General features: G+C 38.1%; 1 protein-coding gene across 2 annotated transcripts in view; it reads right to left on the bottom strand.

The window, feature by feature from the left end:
* Positions 1–27,226, bottom strand: part of PIK3C2A (phosphatidylinositol-4-phosphate 3-kinase catalytic subunit type 2 alpha) — a 122,979-nt gene that overhangs the window by 40,356 nt on the left and 55,397 nt on the right. For both annotated transcript variants that reach the window (XM_024254724.3, NM_001132154.1), the window contains 10 exon segments: positions 26,035–26,192; positions 24,218–24,338; positions 23,059–23,170; positions 21,399–21,478; positions 21,204–21,267; positions 12,029–12,172; positions 10,683–10,731; positions 10,389–10,599; positions 7,795–7,917; positions 5,191–5,358 (listed from right to left, as the gene is read on the bottom strand). In XM_024254724.3, the coding sequence (XP_024110492.1) occupies positions 5,191–5,358; positions 7,795–7,917; positions 10,389–10,599; positions 10,683–10,731; positions 12,029–12,172; positions 21,204–21,267; positions 21,399–21,478; positions 23,059–23,170; positions 24,218–24,338; positions 26,035–26,192 (1,230 nt within the window).

The raw sequence follows: 27,226 nt of genomic DNA, 5'->3' as shown, positions 1-27,226 counted from the left end.
GGTGTGAGCCACCACACCGGGCTATAGTCCGTTATGTCTAAGAACCACCCTTACTTCCAACTAGACTTAAGGCAAATCCTGATCATATTATTTCATCTACAAATACTGTTATATATCTCTAAAAAATAAAGTTTCCCGTAATAAGTACAATACCATTATCCCTCCTAACATAATTAACAATAATTACTTAAGACCATAAAATATCTAGTCACTATTTAAATTTCTCTGATTGTCCCATAAATGATGTTTTTTAAAAACAGTTGGTTTGCTTAAAACAAGATCCAAGCAAGGTCTAACACTTGCATTTGGATGTCTTTTTTTGAGATGGAGTCTTGTTCTGTCACCCAGGCTGGAGTGCAGTGGCACAATACATTTGGATGTCTTTTTAAGCATCTTTTAATTCAGGGTCAGCAAACTCCAACCTGCCTTTACAGAGTTTATTTATAGCCACGTGTAAACAAACTGGCCTTTACACCTGGCTTTGTAAGTAAACTTTTACCAGACATAGCCATGTTCATTTGTTAATGTACTGTCTATGACTGCTTTTGCATTTGTGACAGAATCTATATGGTCTGCAAAGCCTAAACTACTTTTATCTGGCACCCTTTACAGAAAAATTTTTTTAACTCTTGTTTGGTCTCCTCTTTTTTTCTCCACTTGCTATTTATTTGTTGATGATACCAAGCCTTTTGTTCTGTAGAATTTTCCATATCCTGAAGTTTGCTGGTTATACTCCTCTGGTGTCATTTAACATGTCCTCCTGTATTTTCCATACAGAAGAAGTTAGACCTAGAGGCATGATTTGATTCAGATTTAGTTCTTTGGCAAGAATACTTACTATTTTGCAGTCGGTATTATATACTACTTCTTATTCTATCAAATTAAAAGGTACACACTGTTTGGGTTATCTCTCTGTGATGTTACTATTGATCAGTTTAGTTCTAGTGCTATCAGTTTAAGCCATCAATTATGAAGTTGCAGAAAAACTAATGGTTTTAGGAAGGCATTTTCACAGATTTTAAGGTTTTAAAACAAAAAACAAAAAAGGGGCACTGATGATCACTGCTTAGATCAATGGTTCTCAACTGGGAGTGATTTTCCTTCCAGCAGATATTTGGTAATTTGCAAATAATTTTGGTTGTAAACTTGGGGGGACAACTGGCATCTAGTGGGTAGAATCTAGGGATGCCGCTAAACATCCTACAATGCACAAAACAGTCTTCCACAACAAAAAATTATTTGGTCTGAAATGTCAATACTGCCAAGACTGAGAAACCCTGGCCGAAATCTATTATTTCAGCATGGGTTGCAAAATTATAATATTCTAATTCTATCATTCCTTCTGCATCTATTATCTAGAGATTTTCACTGTTTTTTTGAGATGGAGTCTCGCTCTGTCGCCCAGGCTGGAGTGTAGTGGCGCAATTTCGGCTCACTGCAAACTCCACCTCCCGGGTTCAAGCAATTCTCCCGTCTCAGCCTCCCAAGTAGCTGGGACTACAGGTACGAGCCACCACACCTGGCTATAACTTTTTTGTATTTTTAGTAGAGACAGGGTTTCACCATATTGGCCAGAGTTGTCTCAAACTCCCGCCTTGGCTTCCCAAAGTGCTGGGATTACAGGCATGAGCCACCATAACGGGCTAGCTAAAGATTTTCTACAAAAAAAACTTTGTCATATCAATTACTGCTAGGCGCGGTGGCTCACGCCTGTAATCCCAGCACTTGGGAGGCTGAGGCAGGTGGATCACTCGAGGCCAGGAGTTCGAGACCAACCTGGCCAACATGGCGAAACCTTTCTCTACCCAAAATACAAAAATTAGCCAGGCGTGGTAGCACATACCTGTAATCTCAGCTACTCTGGAGGCTGAGGCATGAGAATCACTTGAACCCAGGAGGCAGAGGTTGCAGTGAGCCAAGATCATGCCATTGCACTCCAGCCTGAGTGACAGAGTGAGACTCCGTCTCAAAAAACAAAAACAAAAAAAACTTTGCCACCTCAATTATTTGGTAACCCTCAGAAATAACTGTAAAGGAAAGACAGGTTAACTGCTTGATCTTTATGTGCCAGTTTTCAGAAAAATTAGTTAAGAACTCATTTGTGCTAGACATGGTAGCTCACGCCTATAATCCGGGATTGGATGGCGGGAAGATCGATCACTTGAGGCCAGGAGTTTGAGACCAGCCTGGGCAACATAGTGAGACTCCATCTCTACAAAAAAAAAAGTTTTTTAAAAAAGAACTCATTTGTTATTAAGGCTGAATGAAATGCCTTTGAGTCATGTGCCTTCAATAATAGTGACCATTAGGTCATATAAGATTGCATCTTCAACGGAAATTATTTCATAAAGAATTTCAAGACTAGAATTACTAATCATTATAACACAGTGGTTAACTCAACTATATTACACACTTTGTTTCTCTACATGACACGTTGTTTCTCTACATGTGCTAATGTACATGTACATATTTCTCTACATGTACTAATGTAGAGAAACAAAGTGTAATAATAATAATCATCTCTCTTAATCATCTTCTCTCTTAATTTCTGAGTATTCCTTGAACGTGAAGTCCTAACATTACCAAGATCGCCTGCACTACTTGGCAGTCTCAAGCTTAATACAATCTATTCACTATTTTAACAGCAGAGTGTTGGATGCAAACTATTTAAATGTCTAGCAGAAGTCAACTGCCCTTCACTTGATAGTCTCTTGAATTACGAAAGAATATTATATCATTTATCTAACAAAACCATTTATTACTAGACAATAAAAGTGGCAAAATGTGATAGTTCTCTAATTATGCAAAGACTCCTGGTGCTTTCAAGAGCAAGAAGGTTTTCAGAATTTATTTATAAAAATTAATGATAATGATGAAATTGTATTTAACTTTCATATAACTGCTCTCTGACACTAATTTATCAAAGACAGTGGTGAATACAATTCTTCACAGTATATAAGCATATTCTGTTTTAGAGTAGTAATGTATTATATTTAGCAAAAGGTTCCTAATACACACCATTAACAGTAATCCCTTCAACTGCCTTTCTTTAGCCTTTGGTAGTTCAAAATTATGTCAGGTATTAAAATCTGAACCCACCAAAATGTAGAGAACAAAAACTCTTATACTGCCTCCTCAAATATGGGGGAAGTGACTAAAATAAAGAAAAATATTTTTAAAATAAATATGTGTTTGTTTTTTTTTTCTTTTGGAGACAGAGTCTCACTCTGTCACCCTGGCTGGAGTCCAGTGGCGCAGTCTTGACTCACAGCAACCTCTGCCTCCCAGCCTCAAGCAATTCTCTTGCCTCAGCATCCCAAGTAGCTGGGATTACAGACATGTGCCACCACACCTGGCTAATTTTTGTATTTTTAGTAGAGATGGGGTTTCACCATGTTGGCCAGACTGGTCTCGAACTTCTGACCTCAAGTGATCCACCCACCTCAGCCTCCCAAAATGCTGGGATTACAGGTGTGAGCCACTGTGCCCAGCCAATAAATGTTATTTTTAAGCACATGGGAAAAGAATATTTCAAGAATAAATTTGTCAAGTCAGTGTTTTGAACATCCTATTATTGTCAACAGATGATTACTGGCAAATCAAATGGTGTATTTGCCATTTAAGAAGAAAAAGTATTAGATTAGCAGAAATTTTCATTCTCAGTATTTGTTTTATCTTCAGTTAAATAGATCTATTATTAAAGCATTTCCCAAACTGTCCCAAGGGACACAAGGTTTCAAAAGATATATTCTATAACAACAAAAAAGTGTCATGGTATCAACTAAGTTTCAGTATGTTAATATAGGGTAATAGTTAAGAATGTAGACCCTGTAGCCAAACTGCCTGGTTCAAATCCCAATTCTACCACATACTAGCTAAGTGCCCTGGGGAAAATCATTTAATCTCTGTACTTTGATTCCCCCCACCCCGTAAAAAGGGATAAAAACACCACTTATTTCATAGAGAAGTTGTGAGAAATATAAGGATACCTGTGTAGCACTCAGATGAATACCTAGCACATAGTAAGTGCTATATAAGTGTTTGTTATTATAGTAAATATATTGCCATAAGACCCAGTTAAATAGGCTTCTTGACTACAAGCTTTAGGGATGCTTTTTTCTCCTTTTTTTTTTTTTAAATTTTTCTTTTAGAACTTTAGAGATGCTTTTTTTTTGTGGCGGGGGGGTGGGGAGGGGCTCACTGAAACCTCTGCCTCTGGGTTCAAGTGATTCTCATGCCTCAGCCTACAGAGTAGGTGGGATTACAGGGGTGTGCCTCTATGCCCAGCTAGCTAATGTTTATATTTTTGGCAGAGGTGGGATTTCACCATGTTGGCCAGGCTGGTCTCAAACTGCTGACCTCAAGTGATCTGCCTGGCTTGGACTCCCAAATTGCTGGGGTTACAAGCATGAGCCACAGAGCCCTGCCTAGAGATGCTTTAATATGCCAATGTGCATCTATTCTCCAGAATGCACCCATGTGCTGAATGTAACATATCCGATTATTATTTACCCAATTATTATTTCCTTTGGAAAACTCTTGATCATCTCATGAAACATTATTCCTTAAAACATAATTAAAATATTCAGCTGAAAGGCCAGATAGATTATACTACCCCAGTGGCTATTAACAGACACCAAGCTCAAAAGAAATTCCTTTACCCCTAAGGATAAGGGAAAGAATCCCTAACAGGGTTTTGCATACTTGTGGGACGTATGGCAATTAAAGACTAGGGGCATTTGGCAGTAAGGGATAGATTAGTAAAGAGAATTACGGAAGGGAATAATGTGCACCTATAGATTCTCTGAAACTGGAGAAGAGTAGGAAAGAAATGGGAAAAGGAAAACGAAGTTCTTTGGTTAATATCAAGGGAACTTGCAAGACTGTGGTATTATGTCAACAATATAGTACTTTATATAAATGACAGTCATTGGCTGCTGCTTTTCTCCATGGAACAGTGAGTGGCAAACAAAGCTGTGCATACCTATTCAGATATGTTCAGAATATAGCAGAATAACTTTGATTTCCTCTAATCTGTGTCTCTGAACTGACCTCCTTTTATTACATTAGAAAAACTGAAGAGGCTCATTCACTCATCTATGTTCCTCCCCTCACCTCCTTGTCATCTAGCCAATTCTGATGTGCAGATGTGTTCATAGTCACTCACCATTACAATTCAGTAATACTTACCGTTTAAAGTCAAAAAGAGGTAAAGAAACTTTGCCCAAGGCTTCTGGTCCCTTTCTCTGCTTATTAGAATCAGGGGAACTTCCACTGCTCTGATTTAAAATTCCAAAAAGAGTAAGGTGAAGAAGTGATTCTAATGGCAATTGTGATATCTGGATGGGAAAAATGATTCTATGGGGGGAAAAATGTATTAATAGAACAAATTAGATTGAACGATTTTGAAATTTAACACTTTAATGAGACTGACAATTTTAGGTATTGTATTTAACCTTTCAAATAATCTTTATTTTGGTATTTTTATTTTATTTTATTGAGACGGCGTTTTTGCTCTGTTGCCTAGGCTGGAGTGCAATGGCACGATCTTGGCTCACTGCAACCTCCAACTCCTGGGTTCAAGTGATTCTCCTGCCTCCGACTCTCGAGTAGCTGGGATTATAGGCACCCACCACCACGCCCGGCTAATTTTTGTATTTTTAGTAGAGACGGGGTTTCACCATGTTGGCCAGGCTGGTCTCAAACTCCTGACCTCAGGTGATCCACTCGGCCTCCCAGAGTGCTAGGATTACAGGCGTGAACCACCATGCCAGCCTCAAATAATCTTTAATACTGAGTAACCTTTAGCTAAATAGAAGTCTGGCTAACTTGTCCTATTAAAAATTTTAAATAAATTTTATTAACAGTATAAAATTTCAAAATATAACATTTCTTTCTTTAAAGACTTGCAAATGCCTTTGAGATTTCTAGTGTCAATTTCCAGGCAAAATAATATTAGTCATTTTTATTTCCTTTTGGAAAAACTAGATGAATGTTCATGAGAATTTCTGTTTTGGGATGTAAGAATGCACACAAACATATATAATAAGTATATACACAAACAGCCTTCCTTCCTCCTTCCTTTCCTCCATCTCTTCCCTCCCACAAAAAGAGAAAAGTATATACACCAACAGACATATGTTTATCAATGCATTATTTTTTTAAGTCTGAAAGAACACTTGAAGCCAAAAGTAGGCACTCTGATAGCAAATGCTGAAAATAGAGTGACACTTTCTACTTATATGCATTTTTGTGTTACTTGATTGCTTTCACAGACATGTATTATTTTATAATATAAAAGAAAATAAGACAATAGGAAAACATTTAATAAATGTGGAACAAATAGTAAAAAGTTCTGCAACTGTCTATCTGCCTAAATAATGACAGTTCCCTTAGTTTAAAAACACTATTTTAGGCCGGACACAGTAGCTCACACCTGTAATCCCAGCACTTTGGGAGGCCAAGATGGGCGGATCACCTGAGGTCAGGAGTTCAAGACCAGCCTGGCCAACACGGCAAAACCCCTTTTCTACTAAAAATACAAAAAAATTAGCCAGGCATGGTGGCACACACCTGTAATCTCAGCTACTCGGGAGGCTGAGGCAGGAGAATCACTTGAACCCGGGAAGCTGAGGTTATAGTGGGCCGAGATTGCACCACTGCACTCCAGCTTGGGTGACAGAGTGAGACTCTATCTCAAAAAAAAAAAAAAAGAAAAAAAAGAAAAAACTATTTAAAAAATATGAATAGTACAAAATATCATCTTGTACATGGATTTAAGATAATGTTTTTTCGGCTAGACGTGGTGGCTCACACCTGTAATCCCAGCACTTTGGGAGGCCAAGGTGGGCGGATCACCTGAGGTCAGGAGTTCAAGACCAGCCTGGCCAACATGGTGAAACCCCAACTCTACTAAACATACAAAAAATTAGCCGGGCGTGGTGGTGCATGCCTGTAATCCCAGTTACTCAGGAGACTGAGACAGGAGAATTGCTTGAACTCAGGAGGCGGAGCTTGCAGTGAGCTGAGATCGTGCCACTGCACTATAGCCTGGGCAACAAGGGCAAAACTCCATCTCAACAAAGTAAAAAGATAACTTTTTTGGTTAAGTGTTGATTAATCTAAGAGCCAGAATTGTTATATAGTGTTACAGAATAAATACTGAAGTAAACAATGCTATAAAATACCTTCTATAACTTTCATTCCTTTCTATAACTATAAATTTATATATTTAACTTGACGAAGTCTAAAAATAATGGTATGTTTTTGTAATTTAATAATATGAAGGCTTAAAAGGGTATTTCAATTTTTTTTTTTTTTGAGACAGAGTCTTGCTTTGTCGCCTAGGCTGGAGTGCAGTGGCTCAATCTCGGCTCACTGCAAGCTCCGCCTCCTGGGTTCGTGCCATTCTCCTGCCTCAGCCTCCTGAGTAGCTGGGACCACACGCGCCCGCCACCACGCCCGGCTAATTTTTTGTATTTTTAGTAGAGACGGGGTTTCACCGTGTTAGCCAGGATGGTCTCGATCTCCTGACCTCGTGATCCGCCCACCTTGGCCTCCCAAAGTGCTGGGATTACAGGCGTGAGCCACCGCGCCCGGCCGGTATTTAATATTTTTTAATGAGAATTTCAGTCTGTTCTATAAAATCATATCTAAAAGAGATCTTAAGACATAAGTAAGAAGTTAATGAATTTCAATGAAAATTGCAATAAAAATTAAAGCTAGGATGCATACACTGGAAAAAGTAAACAACAGGACACACTGAAAGAATAAAAAGCCAGAAATTTCACTTACAGTTCATCCCATTTAATAAGATAGAAGAAATTCTTGTAAGTGCCAACCTTCTTTGATTGAATAGGTTTAAAAAGATCCTTTCCATTGTGAGATAGTGAACATATCAAGTAGTATTTTTCATAACTGAGGAAAGAAAGTTTAACTCGATTTCTATCATGATAATTCAAATTAGTTAACTAATACAAATACATTAGCAGTTCTTCCTCCAAAGAGACTAATATCTGAAATAATCTGGTCACCTTTCATTTGAATTTTTAGAAGTCCATCTGAAATTTAACCACTGCAAATTCTATGAAAATAGAAAAGAGGTTTGGTAAAGGGGATAAAAAGGGGAATGTATGTTCCTAGGTCCCAGTTTAAAGCATGGTCATAATAACACCAGCTGGATAATTTACTTTAATTTTATGCTCAGTTAGTTATTAGCTTCAGATTTTAGTTGAACGACACTGAATAATGTATTTATTCATTTCTAGGTAGAAAGAGTACAAAGATTACCTTCCCTAGGTGCATTTTCCTTTGCTAAGCTACTGAAATAGAGTCAGCTAAGCATGTGCCTGACTTGCACTGAGCCAATCTTCCTAGTCTATTGGGAGTCTTCCATTTATGGGGACAGATGCTATTGTACTCTCTCATTAGATTGCAGTGACTCAGCCACTAATTGCCAAGTACACAGCTGGTTGGATACAGTCAGGTAATCTTGTAAAGCGGGAGTCTTAGATTCAATAAAATTGTATTCTACTTAATCTAACTTACTGCTAGCCTTACATGTTAACCGCTCTGTTTATATATACAATTTATTTATCATTCTAAATTTAATTCAAATCAAATTTCGTTGGTTCACACAATACCCCTAAGCGAACTATTTGGTTATTTTTCTCAACTTTATTCCATTTACTCCTATTTATGTCAGCATTTTATTCACTTACTTTCTATCTTTATCACCGTTTTCTGTATTGTCTTCTACTGGGTATTTGTTCACCTCATTAGTGTCCCTATGTATATTTGTGTGTGTCTATGTACAAACGTGTGTGTGTGTGTGTGTGCGCCTATGGAGCATGTGGAGATTATTATCCCTGTAATGAAATACCTTCAGATACCATCAATATCCATTTAAATGCAAGTTCCAGAAGAGTACAGATTTTTTGCTGCCTTGTACCACTGAATCCCCGGTACTAAGAATACTGCCCACAGATGGTGCTCAATAAATATTTATTGAATAAATTAAAACATCACTTTTAAGTCACTAAATTATTATATTTTAATCTAAAGCCCAATTCAGGCAAAACTTAGGTTTGATATTTCTTCAGTAGACTTTTTTATAGCATTAAGCTACTATAAAACTATTTCACTAAAAATATTTCTGACTTTTCAGTTCATACATTGATTTTCAAATACACTAAAACTGGCAGCCAGGTGTGGTGGCTCACGCCTGTAATCCCAGAACTTTGGGAGACCAAGGTGGGCAGATCACTTGAGGTCAGGAGTTTGAGACCAGCCTGGCCAACAAGGTGAAATCTCGTCTCTACTAAAAAATACAAAAATTAGCTGGGCATGGTGGTGCACACCTGTAATCCTAGCTACTGGGGGTGCTGAGGCACAAGAATTGCTTGAACTCTGGAATCAGAGGTTGCAGTGAGCCGAGACGGCGCCACTGGACTCTACCCTGGGCAACAATGCAAGACTCCATCTCAAAAAAAAAAAAAAAAGACTGAACGAACACCAGTCTTAAATTGCCTAATTAACTGACATTTGCTCTGTTTTCCTGCTATATTTGCTCTGTTTTCCTGCTATATTTTCCTGCTTTTGGCATGTAAAGAGTTACATTTTTTTTACTGGAAGTGCTTCAAATACCTCTGTAATTTTTAAGAAAATAACAAAGGTATCTGCTGGTTAGTCATTTAAACACCAAGATAACAGTGGTTCCTGACATTTTACAAGATCAGAATAGTTGCTAGATAAAGCTGCACATATTTTCTTTTATGTTTTATTTTTATTTTTTTGAGACAGGGTCTTGCTCTGTCACCCAGGCTGGAGTGCAGTGGCATGATTATAGCTCACTGCAGTCTTCATCTCCTGGCTCGAGCAATACTCCTGCCTCAGTCTTCTGAGTAGCTGGGACTACAGGTGCATACCACCACTGGCTATTTTTTTTTTTAAATGAAGTTTAGCTCTTGTTGACAAGGCTGGAGTGCAATGGTGCAATCTTGGCTCACCGCAACCTCCACCTCCTGGGTCCAAGTGATTCTCCTGCTTCAGTCTCCCAAGTAGCTGGGATTCCAGGCATGTGCCACCACACTCAGCTAATTTTGTATTTTTAGTAGACACAGGGTTTCTCCATGTTTGTCAGGCTGGTCTCGAACTCCTGACCTCAGATGATCCACCCGCTTCAGCCTCCCAAAGTGCTGGGATTACAGGCATGAGTCACCGTGCCTGACCGGCTAATTTTTTAAAAATTCTTTTTAGTAGAGATGAGGTCTCATTGCCAAGGCTGGTCTCTAACTCCTGGGCTCAAGCAATCCTCCCACTGTGGCCTCACAAAGCCTTGAGATTACAGGTGCAAGCCACCATGCCTGGCTGCTTAAACAGTTACTTACTTTGATACCCAATTACTTGAAATTCCATGAGCAGCAAAAATAGTAAACTGGAGCTGCTCTGTTGTAGTCCATGCTTCCTTGACACTCTTGCTACTTTGGGCACAGTCTGTAGGACTCCTACCAGAATTTGCATGGAGTCTGAGAAGATCATAAATTGCTGCAGTTAACTGGTTTATGCTTACTTGAACAGGATTTTCAGGATTAAGTGAGCCTAGATTAAAGAAAAAAAAAAAGTTAATAGATTCTCTGAAAAGGCGATGATTATTGCTAAAATTTAAAGATTTAAACACATACCCCTAGTTGAACTCTTGCTAGTGTCTTCTCCTCCAAACAAAGAAGCCACCTACACATGCACACACACACACAATAGTCAGAAAATTGCCTATGACATAATATAAAATGTCAAATACTATGTCAAAGAAACTCTTTCCAGGGGAAACCTCCCAAGTATCTACAGAATTAATAAAACAATAAATAAATAATGCAAAAAGAAAAGGGAAAACCACAAACCAAAATTATTTTTAGTATTAAGAAAATCAGAATAACTAAAAACTACTGTAAAATATCACAGAAACACAACAAAATCTGCTTGGTTAATATTAATTTGAAATCTAGAAGTGACAAGTACAGTATTTTTCCATTAGTTGCTCTAAAACAACATAAGAATATCCTTAAAGAAAAAAATCTAGAACTCTATTTATTACCACTTGGTTGGTGACTCAAAAAAGTGCTTATAATTATCTAAACTGACTCCCCTCCCATCTACTGTCTGCTCCTTTATCCACCAAATGGGTAAAATAAATAGAAGCCTCAGACAAAATTAGGTCCATGGTAGTTGATCACCTCCAAGTAATTTCATATACGTGTGTGTGTGTGTGTGTGTGTATGTATATATGTATAAGTTTCTAAAAAGAAGCACATAAAAAAGTAGAAAAAAAGAAACCCACATCTCTACATACCATATGGATAGGATCTCTCTGAGAATGCATGGACTATGTTATCTTCTAGATATCGAGGGGCACACCATCAACATAACTTTTCTATCCTTTATATTTATCGTGGCCTGTGAGATGCACCCCTTCTTTTATCCTTGCAATTAAAGATATAAATGTCCCTATGAAGCAAGTTAATTAAATCCCCTTGGAAATGTCATGAGGGACAGCTTTTATTAAAAGCAACAGTATAATCTAAAGGGAAGGCCCCTAACTTGGCTGCTTCTGAGGCATTACAGCTGAGGCCCTTGGTCTTTTCCACAGGGAGTATTAGCCAAAGTAGAACTTCCCCCACTGATAATCAGGACGCTTCCACCCCAAGGGAGAAGTGATAGTTACTGTCCTCCAGGTCTTCTAAGCTCAATATCTATCCTTAAACCCCAAACCAACTCATTTATGCCAGAGGTCCTCCTCTATACACAAAGGGTTCACAGTTTGACATCCACCTGTTGAATGTCAACTCTCATAAAGCTCTTCCAAGGCAGCCCAACTTCTTATCAAGGAATCCCCACCTAACCAAGTAAGTGATTCAACCCAAAAGTAAAAGCCAAAGTTAAAATGACAATATTTTGTCTAGGAGAAGGCAAAAATCTCCTGTTTAAGTACATATTTGCATGTAATAAAATTCTAGTTACCAAAAATACTCACATCAGCAGTTTTACTCCTTGGAAGATTAACTGCTCTCTTTAGCTTCTTTACTGATTCTGTAATGGCAAGAGTCTCGACACCATCTAAAGCACTACAGATTTTTCTTACAGCTTTAATTACTTGATCTACTGCTCGGTGCTGGTTCTTTAAAAATAAAAAATAAAATAAAAATAGGTAGGTGAAATTTAAAGGACCAATTCCAGAGACGAAGTCAGAAACCAGATATCTTAGATATCTCTAACAGATATCCTCTACTCTTTTGTGATGAAAAAGAAAAAAGATAGCTTTTCAATTGCATAGTTTATTTCAAAGTAGGAAAAGGCAAGGCCTGGTTAATGTTCACTTCGTCTGACACAATTATTCATATGCAAATTGCTATTAATTTTACAGTAGAATCAGAAGTAGAAGCATAAATTAGTAACAAATCACTAAAACTAGAGCTATTTTTTTCTTATTCTCATTTGGAAATAATTTCCACGTTGAAAATAACCCTTCTCTTCCTCCTGCAAAAATATGGTATCAAAAACCAAGTTCTTCAGAGGTCAGTCACATATTAATAAGACTGGGCAACACTTACCTGAGAAGTACATATCTCATTAAGAAACATTCTTATGTAATGTACTAATTCATAAAACATTTATGCCAAACTTTTATGCCAAGTACTGTTAGAATGGGCTGAAACTCAGTACTATACCACCCCTTAAAAATTTAAATTTTTCCACCCTTGAGGCTTGGCTACTATAAACCTTCACCTTCAAGCTTAAATGAAACCACCTAATTTTCTCAAATACCCAATTACCCTGCAGTCCTCGGAGCCTGTTTTCTAGCTCCTCATTTTTGCTTATTTGACTTATATTTTCTGCTTCCTTTTACTTCATCTTCATGCAAAAATCTTTCCAGTTTTGAAGGTCATGCCATTCTCCTATATTACTTCATATTACTTTGCTTTTTTTTTTTTTTGAGACGGACTCTCATTCTGTTGCCCAGGCTGGAGTGCAGTGGTGGGATCTTGGCTCACTGCAACCTCCGCCTCCCGGGTTCAAGTGATTCTCCTGCCTCAGCCTCCCGAGTAGCTGGGATTACAGGTGTCTGCCACCATGCCTGGCTACTTTTTGTATTTTTAGTAGAGATGGGGTTTCACCATGTTGGTCAGGCTGGCCTCAAACTCCTGACCTCAGATGATCCGCCTGCCTCAGCCTCCCAAAGTGCTGGGATGACAGGCGTGAGCCACTGCGCCCGGCCTACATTACTCGTTAAGTGCCAATTATCAATTTATTGTCTATCAGTTCCAAATCCACCCTTCCTCTGCTCTCCTTCCTGATACTAGAGCTAGACCCTATAAACATTTCTCTTTGCCAAGCTAGCGCATTTTTAGATTTTGTCAATTGAACACACAGAAAGGACCCTCTAAGGCAAGAGCATTAGGAAGACACTTCCCATCTGGGTTCCTGCCTTCTAATTTTTTAAAAAGGTCTTTTAATTTTTATTACTCAAAAGAGCTTCAACTTTTATTTAGCTTTCTGACTCTGTGCTTGTGCTTTCAACACTTTCACAATGATTTTCAGCTTCTTGATAAGGAAAGCATGCTTGATCCTGTCACTAACACATTTAGCACACATGGAATCACCATAGGCCCTGCTGACATGTTTTTTGTTTTGGACAATCTCATAAGGGCTTTAGGTCTCACAGCACGAACCCCTCAAAGTCTACCTGGGTACACACCACTTGCAGATTTTGGTGCTTTCCCAACCTTCTTAGTACAAAGGTAAACAATTCTATTACCAGGGGTTCAGGACAGCCTAGTTTTGTTAGAGGCTAGGAAAGCCTATGAGGGTATGCCAAATGCCCTGGAAGAGGAAAAACAGCCAGCTTGCTTTCTTTTTTTTTTTTTTTTTTTTTTTAATTCAGTGTGAGAGCTGAGTAGTCCTCAAAGACTACCTCTAGCTGCACCCTCATGCTATGTTCTCCTACCTGACAGCTTTGGCTAAATTTATCTAGCAGGTTTCTTTGCCATAGGCAACTATGTATTCCTGTGAGAGCCATACTCTCTTCAAAGAGACTAAATTTCAGCCTAAGGTTGGGGGAGAGACTATCACAGTCCTTAGAGTGTCTTACTGTCCTTTTTTCCTCAGCCTAGAGGTGACAGCTGCTTTTATGCACCTCCTATCACTGGACCCCTTAGAGTAGGATTGGCAAACTTTTCCTTTAAAAGGCCAGTTAGTAAATATTTTAGGCTTTGTGGGCCATACAGTCTCTGGCACCAATTCAGCTCTGCCATTAAAGCGTGAACACAGACACAAACAATACATAAACAAATGACCAAATGACTGTCACTATAGGTTCGATAAAACTTTATTTACAAAAACAGAGAGCAGGCCAGATTTGGTGAGCCATAGTATGCCAATTCCTGCCTTAGAGTCCTCTTTCACCCCTTGAAGCAATTAATCATCTTTTACTAATTAATGATTTTTTTTTTTTGAGACGAAATCTCGCTTTTGTCCCCCAGGCTGGAGTGCGATGGCACGATCTTGGCTCACTGCAACCTCCGCCTCCCGGGTTCAAGCATTTCTCCTGCTGCAACCTCCTAAGTAGCTGGGATTACAGGCACCTGCCACCACGCCCAGCTAATTTTTGTATTTTTTTTTAAGTAGAGACGAGGTTTCACCATGTTGGCCAGGCTGGTCTCGAACTCCTGACCTCAGGTGATCCACCTGCCTCGGCCTCCCAAAGTGCTGGGATTACAGGCATGAGCCACCACGCCCAGCCTAATGATTCTTTAAATTTCCCTTTTTTTTGAGGTGAAATCTCACTCTGTCACTCAGGCTGGAGTGCAGTGGCATGATCTCAGCTCACTGCAACCTTCGCCTCCTGGGTTCAAATGATTCTCCTGCCTCAGCCTCCCGAGAAGGTGGGATTACAGGCATGTGCCACCATGCCCGGCTAATTTTTGTAATTTTAGTAGAGACCGGCTTTCGCCATATTGGGCTGGTCTCCAACCCCTGACCTCAGGTGATCTGCCCACCTCCACCTCCTAAAGTGCTAGGATTACAGGCATGAGCCACCATGCCCTGTCTAAATTTCCCTTTTCAAATAACTAGCACAGTTTCCGTCTCCTGGCTGGCCCAAGCTGATACATCTTACTACTGACATGGTCATTTCCCCCACGGCATGCCGTATTTTTGCACTGGATATTTATCTAACTTTCTACCCTACATCCTGTAATACAAGCCTCAGTTACATAAACGTCCATGTGGAAAATTCACAATATATTCAACCCCCAAACGGTACCCTATTGAAACCTTAACTACAATATCATATCTGGTTACAACCCCTTTGCTTCCAGTCCTCACACCCTCATTCTGACCAAACTCTCTTCTGTCCTCACTCCCTCATTCTGACTAAACTCTTCTCTGCTTCTTCTACCAGGCAGCTGAGCACTTTTAGGAAAATCTTATAGATTCAACAGTCCTCAATTTCAGCACGAACTTCCATGGCACCCAAAATTCCTTTAATCTGCCCTTGGTCAGCTCTCCTTCCCATTCCCTATAGGATATTAAACCAAACCATTATTCCTTGCCTCAAAACCCCTACTGCCATCCTAACTTCATTTTAGCAAATTGAATTAATATCCTATCTTCAGAAAACTAAAGGCCAGGAGTAATCAAAACCTCTGCAACTTCCTAGCTGGGCACAGTGGTGTGTGGCTGTAATCCTAGCTACATGAGAAGCTGAGGTGGGAGGATCTCTTGAGCCCAGGAGTTTGAAGCCAGCCTGGGCAAGACAGTGAGACCTCCATTTCTTTAAAAAAGATAAAATAAACAAAAATAAAAAAAACTTCAGCAACTTCTTGATCTCCCCCTAAAATCCATCCAAAAGAAATTAAAACATATATCCACGGGCTCATACATAAATGTTTATAACAGCATTATTCATGATAACCAAAAATTATAAAGTTTAAGTCCAAATGCTAATCACTTGGCAAATAAACAAAATGTGGGGTAGCCTGGAATATTTTTCAGCAAGAAAAAAGTGAACTATAGATGCCTACTACAACATGGATGAACCTCAAAAACAGTATGGTGTGTGAAAGAAACCAGATGTAAAAAACTACATAGTACATGATTCCATGTACATGAAATGTCCAGAAAAGGCAAAGCTATAGAAATAGGAACCAGATTAGTAGTTGTTTGGGGCTAAGGCTGGGAGTGAGTATTGACTGCAAATCAGTACAAGGAAACTTTTTTGGGAGTGATGAGAATGTTCTAAAACTGGATTGTGGTGATAATTATACAACTCTATGCATTGGCTAAGAATCACTGAATTGTGTGCATATAATGGGTACATTTTATGATATATAAATTATACCTCAATAAAGCTATAAAAATAAAGGAGGGGGATAAGTATAATATAGAGTTACTATTTTAGATAAGATGGTGAGTAAAGAAATCTCCGGTGATATTTGGGCACTGACCTTAAAAAAGTGTAAGGGTGAGCCATGCAAATGTCACAGGGAAAAGCATTTAGAGGGGAACAACATGCACAGGGGTGCCCAGTGGGGAACATAAGTGGCAGATAATCAACCAGAAAAAAAAGAAAGGGAAGTGATAAGAAGCCAGATCAGAGAGGCAGTGAGTCATACTGTGCAGAACCTTGAAGCTACAATTAGGGCTTTGAATTTTAGTAAGATAGTAAACAGGATTCTCAGCGAAGCAGTGACATGATCTAACACTTTTTAAAGGATTTACAAACATTATCTTTTCAAAGCCCCACCTTCTGCCTTTGATTTTCTCTTATTTTGCTTTCTGCTCTTTTTTTTTTTTTTTTTTTTTTTTTAAGACAGGTCTCATTCACCCAGACTGGACTGCAGCAGTGCGATCTCAGCTCACTGCAACCTCTGCCTCCCGGTTTCAAGCAATTCTCCTACCTCAGCCCCCTGAGTAGCTGAGATTACAGGTACATGCCACCATACCCAGCTAATTTTCCTATTTTCATTTTTAAAATCTTTACCTTTTAATAATTTTAAATTTATAGACAGTTATAAAAAAATACAAAGTTCCCATATAATGTTGGAAAACTAGACTAAGTAAATCTTACATAAACCACGTTACATTTGTCAAAGCTAGACATGAACACTGGTATATTGCTATTAAGTAAATTTCAAACTTTATTCAGATTTCACCAACTTTTCCACTAATGAGCTTTTTATCTTCCAGAATATAATCCAGGATATCGCATTACATTTAGTGACTTATTTTCAAAAGATCTTTTTGGTTGCCTGTGGAAGACATACTGTAGAGGGCAGGGGTAGACACTGGGAAATTAGTAAGAAACTACTGCAGTTGACTAGAGTATAGCTTTGGTAGTGATGAAAGTGCTCACATTCTAAATGTATTTTCAAGGTCGAGCTGACCAGAATTAAACTGAATGTGAAATGTATAAGATCTTTTTCTTGAGACATCAAGGATGACTCCAGGGTTTTGGCCTGAGCAAATGGAAGACAAAGTTGCCATTTATTAAAAAGGGAAATAATGAGGTCAAGCTATGTGTGTGTAGGGAACGGGGTATATGAGGTATCTCTGTACCTTCCTCTCAGTTTGCTCTGAACCTCATATTGCTCTCAAAAAATAAACTCTTAAAAAGAGAAAGGGAAGGCCGATGGATGAATAGATATGATGGGTACTATAAAAAATTCAGTTTTGTACATCTTAAATTTGAGATGTCAATTAATTAGATATTCACATCAAGATGTCAAGTAATAGATATTTGAGTCTGGAGATGTGGAAAAGGTTAAGGTTAGACATATAAATTTCAGAGTCAATCAGTATAGGCATAAACCAAGATCACCTAGGATGTGAATACAGAGAGAAGAGGTCCTAGAACTGAGCCCTGGGGATATGCTAATGTTTAGTAGTCAGGAAGATAAGGAAGAAGCCACAAGTAAGAGTGAGACAGAGCAGCTAATGGAAATAAGGAAAGCAAGAAGGTGGTATCCCAGACGCCAACTAACTATTTCAAAAAGAAAGACATGATCAACTGTATCAAAAAATACAGACAGGTTGAGAAGAATAAAGACTTGGTGGGCACGGTGGCTCACACCTGTAATCCTAACACTTTGGGAGGCTGAAGCAAGAAGATTGTTTGAGCCCAGGAGTTCGAGACCAGCCCAGACAACATAGAGAAATCTGCAGGGGGTTGCAGCTGCAGTGATCTGTGATCACACCACTGCACTCCAGCTTGGGCGACAGAGTGACACCCTCTCATCTATCCATCCATCCATCCATCCATCGATCAACAGATTAGGAACTGACTGCTGAATTCAGGATCATGGAAGTCCTTGATGACCTTAATAAGTACAGTTTCAGGGAAGTACTACAATGATTGGAGTGGGCATATAAGAGAATGGGAAGGAAATGGAAGCGGCAAAACCACTTAACTTTCAGAAGTTTTGCAGCAAGGAGAATAGAGAAATGGTGTGGCTCCTGCGGTGGGGGGCGGGGTGGGGATTTTTTTTTTTTTAAGATGGGCAACTCTTCATCTACAATGATTTTCCTGGTGACCTCATCCTGCCTATAACTGCAAAATACAATTTATATTCTGATGATTTCCAAGTTTATTATCTCTAGCCTGGACACTCCATACGAAACTCCAGATTCTAGTAAACTCCAGCTTACCAGAGATATTCAGTGAATATTTTTGAATAAACATATGTTGATAAGAATGTACTTGCAGATAAAAATATGGAAGCCATCCTACACTCATATTCTTTCCCCTTCACTCACATCTCATCACCTATTAAAATCTTTTCAATTTTATCTCCTAAATATTGTTAATCAGTTCTCTCCTTTTTAACTTCTCCATGTTCTTTATCTTTCACCTGGACTGCTATAAAAACCTTTCTAAATATTCGCTCTGAAACCAATCCCAACCTGAAATCTAACTTCCACAATACAGCCAGAGTGATTTCAGATCACAGGACTAAACAATTCACCCAACCCACCCTAGGCTAAAAACACCTTAAGTGGCTAGAGCAGGAGTCGGCCAACTTTTTCTGTACAGGGCCAAACAGTAACAGTTTAGGTTTTGCAGGATATACAATCTCTGTTCCAACTACTCAACTCTAGTGTTGGAGCACAAATGTAAATGACAAGAAAGAATATGTTTAAAAAAAAAAAAAAAAAAAGGGTATGGGGCCAGGCGCAGTGGCTCATGCCCAATTCCAGCACTATGGGAGGCCAAGGCGAGCAGATCACTTGAGGTCAGGAGTTCGAAACCAGCCTGACCAACATGGTGAAACCCTGTCTCTACCAAAAATACAAAAATTAGCCAGGCATGGTGGCACGCACCTGTAATCCCAGCTACTAGGGAGGCTGAGGTGGGAGAATCACCTGAACCCGGGAGGCAGAGATTACAGTGAGCCAAGATCACATCACTGAATTCCAGCCTGGGTGACAAGGTAAGACTCTGTCTCAAAAACAAAAAACAACAACAACAAAAAATCAGGGGTGTGGTTTTGTTAATTTCTTTTTTTTTAATTTACAAATTAGAAAGTAGACTGAATATAGTCTCCTGACCTAGAAGATAAAGTAAAATTCCTTAACATGGATTATAAGGATAATAATCACAGCTATCTCCAATGTCATCTGCCAATCTTCATTTTATACTTTGTACTCTATCACAGAATTGCTTATACTTCCATGTAAATATCACACCTACCTGCTTTTGTTTATATACCCTTCCCAATTTTTTTTTGCTAACTGTATAAGACTTGGTTCAGGGAACATCCCTTCTAAGAGGCCTTCCTTGAACCCTCAGCTTAGGTAAGGTGCTCTTCCTTGATCTCCTTAACTCCAAGACATACCTCTATAATACATTTTACTATACTATATTGAAGTTTTGTTTAAATCCCTCGCCACTAGTTTTTAAGTTCCTGATAGGTGGGGACTAGGTCATTCATTTTCATAACTCTAGCATTCAGCATATACTAAGCATCCAATAAATGCTTTTAGAGTTGAACTGAAGGTTCTTCTCGGCAACAGAGCTGAAGTGAGAATAAACATGTTAATTTAAGCATTACTGAAAATTTTGGGGGTAAGTTAGGTCCGAAAACAAGACATGAAACATTAATGTCAAGAATATAGTCTTGGCTGGGCACGGTGGCTCATGCCTGTAACCCTAGCACTTTAGATGGCCGAGGTGGGAGGATCACTTGAGGTCAGGAATTCGAGACCAGCCTGGCCAACATGGTGAAGCCCTATCTCTACTAAAAAATATAAAAATTAGCCAGACATGGTGATGCATGCGTCTAATCCCAGCTACTCAGGAGGCTGAGGCAGGAGAATCACTTGAACCAGGAGGCAGAGGTTGCAGTGAGCCGAGATCGTGCCACTGCACTCCAGCCTGAGCAACACATGGAGACACAGCCTCAAAAAAAGTCTTTAAGCTTTAATGACTGCCCTATTGGATTTTGGACTTGCATGGGGCCTGTAGCCCCTTTGTTTTGGCCAATCTCTCCCATTTGGAACGGATGTATTTACCCCACACCTGTACCTCCATTGTATCCAGGAAGTAACTAACTTGCTTTTGATTTTACAGGCTCATAGGTGGAAGGGATTTGCCTTGTCTCAGATGAGACTTCGGACTTGAACTTTTGGGTTAATGCTGGAATGAGTTAAGACCTTGGGAGACTATTTGAAGGGCATGATTGTGTTTTGAAATGTGAGGACATGATATTTGGGAGGGGCCAGGGGCACAATGATGTGGTTTGGCTCTATGTCCCCCGCAAATCTCACCTTGAAATGTAATAATCCCCACGTGTCAAGGGTGGGACCAGGTGGCAATAACTGAATCATGGGGGTGGTTTCCCCCATGCTGTTCTCATGATAGTGAGTGAGTTTTCATGAGATCTGATGATTTTATAATGGGCCCCGTTCGCTTGACACTCATTCTCTCTTGCTGCCCTGTGAAGAGGTGCCTTCTTCCATGATTTAAGTTTCCTGAGGCCTCCTCAGTCATGCTGAACTGTAAGTCAATTAAACCTATTTTCTTTATAAATTAAAAAGAAGAATATAGTCTTAAAAGTCCTAAAATATTTAATCCAATGCCAACACTACCATTTAAGAGAAAGAAGAAGCAAGAATCTTTAAGTCATTATGCCAAAATGTGAATTAAGACTTACTTCAATTTGAAGAGCCAGTTCTACTTGGTTGTGATAAGAATCTAAGAGTTCTTCAACAGGGTGTCTGAAAGAAACAACAGTTATTGTGGCTGAAGGATGCTACACACAAAATGATTGTTTTAATCACCAAAATAAGTGTATTTGCATCCAAAAACAAAGTCTGAAAACCTGCAATTAATGCTTTAGATTATATACCTCGTCATGGCTTCTTTGTAAGGTTTTTCTATCTGATACAGGTGTTTGTTTAAATCCACGGGTGTTTCATCATCTTCTGCCTAAACAAACACATATACACAAAAAAATCACATCCACTCTTTGGTCTTTCTATTGTCAAATTAAATATAGTTAAGTGTATGATAAAATCTCGAAACTAAAGTGTTTTTCTGAGAACTGAAAATAAAATTCTATCAGAATTAAATATTATTTGTAACTGACTCAGAAAAAAAGTGAGTCAACATCCTGAAAAAAAACTTGTTTTTTAAATGGAAAACATAAATGCTTTCAAGTCTACTTTCAGATATATAAATAGCTTTTGGAACAAAAACTATTTCTGTTCTATATATAGAGAATAGAGAGCTAACACTAAAGATGGCTGACAGCCAAATGCATATGGGGTAGAAAACAGATGGAGGTCATTTAAATTTCTGCATTATTTTTTCTAATGATAATCAAATTTTCCTCCCACTCCCCATCATGAACAAGGTACTCACTCTTCTACCCTAAGTCTACATTATGCAAATGTAGTCAAGAACATCATTCCTGGCAGGGCATGGTGGCTCATGCCTGTAATCCCAGCACTTTGGGAGACCAAGGTAGGTGAATCATTTGAGGCCAGGAGTTCGAGACCAGCCTGGCCAACACACCAAAACCCCATCTCTACTAAAAATACAAAAAAAAAAAAAAAAAATTAGCTGGGTGGGTTGGTGCATGCCCACAGTTCCAGCTATTCCAGAGGCTGAGGCATGAGAATCGCTTGAGGGTGGGTGGCAGACGTTGCAGTGAGCTAAGATCACGCCATTGCACTCCAGCCTGGATGACAGAGGGAAACTCTGTCTCCAAAAGAAAAAAAAAAAGAACATCATTCCTTAAGAAACTGAAAAGAAAAGTTACCAATGACTGCCAAAATGTACTAAATTTTATGAAATAGTCTTTACCCAACTGAAATGAATTCTACCTAACATAAAAGCAAAACTCAAGAAAACCAAGAAAAAAAGAAAGCAGACATCACTGATATTTTTCCATCCAAAATTCTAACAAAGGAAGAATAATTCTCTTTAGAGATTAAAAATTCAATTTTAAGTTCATCAAGGGTTCATGAAGTAAAACAAAATGGCTAAATTTGCTGCATTCTATTTTGCTTTAACCTCAAAAGAAAGCATTGAAAGCACTTTTTTTTTTTTAAAGAACATCCACCTACTGAAAGTAGTGAACTTTTAAAACAGGGAATTAGTTTTCATGTTGTGATGAATAATTTATTTTTCTCAGTTTGGTACAAAGGTCAGTGTGGATTTTCTTTTCATCCCCAACCCATATTTAGTATTCAAAATTTTTCCTTCTTCCCCATTTTTCCCTGACTCACCCTGATGTTTTCACTCTTGTATAAAGCTATTACCAACCAAACTTTTAATTTCTCCACTTTGATTTTCAAATATGCCTGTACCTCTAAGGACTATGTTACCTAAACCTCCATGACTGAACATCTCCCCTCATTTGCTAAGAAGATTCCTGTTGAGGATGAGTTCATCACCCCATTCCAACCATGAAATCATGAAAAATGTACAAGTTGAAAATTGGCAAATTAGCAGAATTATTCAGATTCAAACAAATGGAATTCAGTTATAAGGTACACACTTACTGTTCGGGCCAGATTTTGACACATTGCACTGAAGGTCAAGAGTTGTAGTCTAATTTCTGTGTCCCATTTTCGACAGTTTTGAATATGCTCATGACTTCCAAGGCAATGATTACTGTTAAGATATATTAATTATTCACTATTCTATTCAAATTAAAAATTATAAAGGTGAGGGTAAAATTTAAATTGCACCTGCATCAGAAATTGAAGAGAATGGTAAAACAGAGACAGTTTTAAAATCACGTCTGAGCATTTAAACAGAGAAATTATTCTGTACGAGAAGAGTCAATGTAAAAAAGAGAGAAGATGAAGACAAAGATGAAGAAGGAAATAAGAAAAATCGGGACAGGGCATTTCTAGCAGCCTAGGAGAATAAAATCTGTAAAACAACTGGACTAAATGCTAGATATAATGAATTACAAGGCTGGGCACAGTGGCTCACACCTGTAATCCCAGCACTTTGGGAGGCCGAGGCGGGTGGATCACCTGAGGTCAAGAGTTCGAGACCAGCCTGACCAACAGGCTGTATTGTGTAAAAACACAAAATTAGCCAGGCGTGGTGGCGCATGCCTGTAATCCCAGCTACTCGGGAGGCTGAGGCAGAAGAATCGCTTGAACCCAGGAGGTAGAGGTTGTGGTGAGCCGAGATTGCGCCATTGCACTCCAGCCTGGGTAACAAGAGTGAAACTCCGTCTCAAAAAAAAAAAAAAAAAAAAAAGATATAATAAATACCTGGGTAAGAAAAAGATTCATATAATGATTATTTCAGGCAACTAAAAGGAAATCACAGCTGACTACTGTGCATAAAGTAACAGTGCACATTGCAAGAGGAAAATAGAGTCTATAATGATGTGACTATTGACTCTTTACAGTAAGAAAGATCCATTATATCACTTATTAATCAACTTCCTGAAATTCTTCCTGTAAAGACTACAAGCTCCTTAAGGGAATACAATGTCTCACTTATCTCTGAAACCCCACCACTGTCTTAGACATGACACCTTAGACATCATATATTTCAATAAAAGTTTATTGATTCAATAAATCAATTCAATAAGACCCAACGTATTTCTGCATTATAAATTTAACTTGAAATTTTTCTAGGTTAAACCATTAAAAATGAAATTTCCAAGGACGTTGCTCAGTAGTTAAATAAACTTACTTCTGCAGCACTTCCTCTTGACCACAAACTTTCAGAACATAGCTGCCAACATCTACTTGATTCAAGTCATCATGTACCCAGCAAAGGGCTTGCATTATAATGATTTCTACAGTAGAACTCACTGTAAAAGAGTTAGTCATTATTTGCACTTTGCTCATTTATATTTATTCAAGACTGTATTACTTATAATTTAAGACAGCAGTATACAATAGAAATATAATGCAGTCCACAAATGTAGGCCACATATATAATTTCAAATTTTCTAGTTGCCACATTGAAAAAAGTAAATGGAAAGAGGTGAAGCTAATTTTAATAATTTTTTTTTAACCTAATACAGTTGGCCCTCTATATATATTGGTTCTGCATCTGTGGATTCACCAATCATGGAACAAAAATACTTGAAAAGAAAAAAACTGCATCTGTACTGAATATGTACACACTTTTTTCTTGTCATTATTCCTTAAACAATACAGTATAGCAAATACTTACATAGCATTTACATTGTATTAGGTATTATAACTAATCTAGAGATGATTTAAAATATACAGGAGTATTACACATTGTATGCCTGTATCAAAACATCACGCTACCCTTTCCCTTTGATACTTTAAAAAAAATCACATGTACCCCATAAATATATATATACCTACTATGTACCCATACAAGTTAAAAACTTAAAAATTAAACCAAAAATAAATAAGGTATACAGGAGGATGTGCCTCAGTTATATGATAATACTATGTCTTTTATATCAGGGATTTGAGCATCCTGGGATTTTGGTATCTGAAGGGGGTCCTGGAAACAATCCCCCACAGATGATATTTAGCAATATCTAGCAAACAATGATTTAAAATGAATTATAAGAAAAAGATTCACCATTTTAAATGTTTGACATTTGCCTGGTATATTTTCCAATGAAAAATAAAAATACAGCAGGTAGGCTATATTTTCGAGATGGGGTCTAACTCTTTCACCCTCACTGCAGTGAGCCAAGATCATGCCACTGCACTCCAGGCTGGGTGGCAGAGTGAGACTCTCTCTCAAAAAACAACAACAACAAAAAACACAAAACTTTTCCTTTAACAACTAAAAGAATAATTGTTACAGTAGCTAATGGTTTTCTGTTTCAGATTTATATTTTTTCAAAGGGCCTTCAAAAGTACAAAGCTAGAAAGAATGTATCTGAATATTAGACACATTCCTAGTCATAACCATTAAAGAATAAAAACGGCATAATTCTTAGGCCAAAGTACTGTAGAAATACAGGATCTCATTCCTTGGTTGGAATCCCGTTAAGATAATATATATTATGAAATGCAATAAACTGCAAGGAAATAAAATTAGTTTTTAAAACTATAAAAAAAATTTCCTAGACTTTGGGAATACATCTCTAGAGAGGATACCCATACCAAGTTTGGAAGAAAGGGTTAAAATAAAAGAGAATTATCTTCTCCACTGAAGAACTTAGCAAGATATCTGGAATTTCAATTTCACTGACAGCTCTTTATAAGCAAGCATGCTTCCTGTCATAAAATGAAGGAGAAAAATAAAGAATTAAATTATAATTAGCTTTTCTATCTAATGCTTTTCAGCCTTGGCCAAGAGCCACTGATTAACAAAAGTTATTCAGCACTTTTCAGATAATTATCTATTTATAAAGGTAACCTGACCCCACTAGTTCTAACGAGAAAACTATCCATATGAATGCCAAAAAGACACATAACAAACTTGGTTTATTAAAAGAATGATAATATTGATATTTTAAACATTTCCCCCTAACAGAGCAAAACAAGAGGCTTGAGGAACCATAAACCTACCATCGCACGTAAAAGTAACTGGTAGCTGAAATCCTTCAATGTCAATGGAGACCTTCACACTAGCATTTTCTCCGCATATGTTTCTTTGCGCTGTGACTGGACTTAACAAATAGCCTGGGTTTGTGTGGTGATTAGTATATGGAAATTTGGTCTTCAATCTGTTCACAAGAAAGAAGAAATTAAATTCTTTTTAAAAAAACTTCATTTGAGGGCTCTGAACAAGGCTTTACATGTTTACAGCCACTCAGTTCTGTGTCTTTGTCCAACTCAAGCAGCTCATGAAACTGCAATGAATGAACTGCTGTTGAAACTCCAAATACCAGCATTTTCCTTTTAAATAGAAGAAACCCAAGGAAAAGGAAGAGATGAACTACTGCCAGGATATCTTTGGTAACATTATCAACACTACCCAAGCACATGCTTGGATAAATGGCATTTTAAATGAGGTCCTCTGCTTAAAAATCTTTTGCCACACAGTACAATTACACAAAATGGTACCTTTTAAATGATTCTATAGGCAATGTAGTCCTAAAACTGTAATGGCCAAAAGGATAAAAAGTTGGTTGTCTTAAAAAATTCTTTTCTTCTAAGGACCTTTTTCCTACAAACATTGTTTTGGCTGCTAGATAATGAACAAAATATAGACAATGGTTTTTTACAGTGCTACAAGGCCTTTCTTCCCTCAAAGTGATTTCTGAAACTTAGGGAATTGAAAGAACTGCCTGTGAAGGTATTCATAGGAGCAACACAGTTTAAAATTAAATACATGAATGTGGTGTATGGCTCATCTCCAGCCAGCACTGCTGTTATCATAAGACAAAGATTTGATAACTTCTTTACACTTGTGAGCTCTTTAAACTGACTTTTTTCTAGAGGTTAGAAGACGGTCCTCCTTCCTGCTTTTCATAGGGCTATGAATGGAATGAATGCTAGAAGTATTGTATACTTGCTTCTGTAGAGATTAAAATAATCAGGTCACATAAGTAGAATAAACAGCTTGAGATGACAGAAAAAGGTTCTGGAGAGGCAGCACATGTAACCATTAGTGCATAGCCTCTAGAGCCAGATTACCTTAGATTGAATCCTGATTATACTACTTATTAGCTGTGTGAACTTGACAAGTTATTAAATTTCCTTGTTGCTTCGGTTTTTTCTTCTACAAACGGGGTAATACTACTACTTACCTGATAGG

Source organism: Pongo abelii, chromosome 9 (assembly GCF_028885655.2).
Source record: "Pongo abelii isolate AG06213 chromosome 9, NHGRI_mPonAbe1-v2.0_pri, whole genome shotgun sequence".
NCBI classification, from domain to species: domain Eukaryota; kingdom Metazoa; phylum Chordata; class Mammalia; order Primates; family Hominidae; genus Pongo; species Pongo abelii.
Note: the sequence above shows the minus strand (reverse complement) of the source record. Positions and strands in the feature narration are given on the sequence as shown.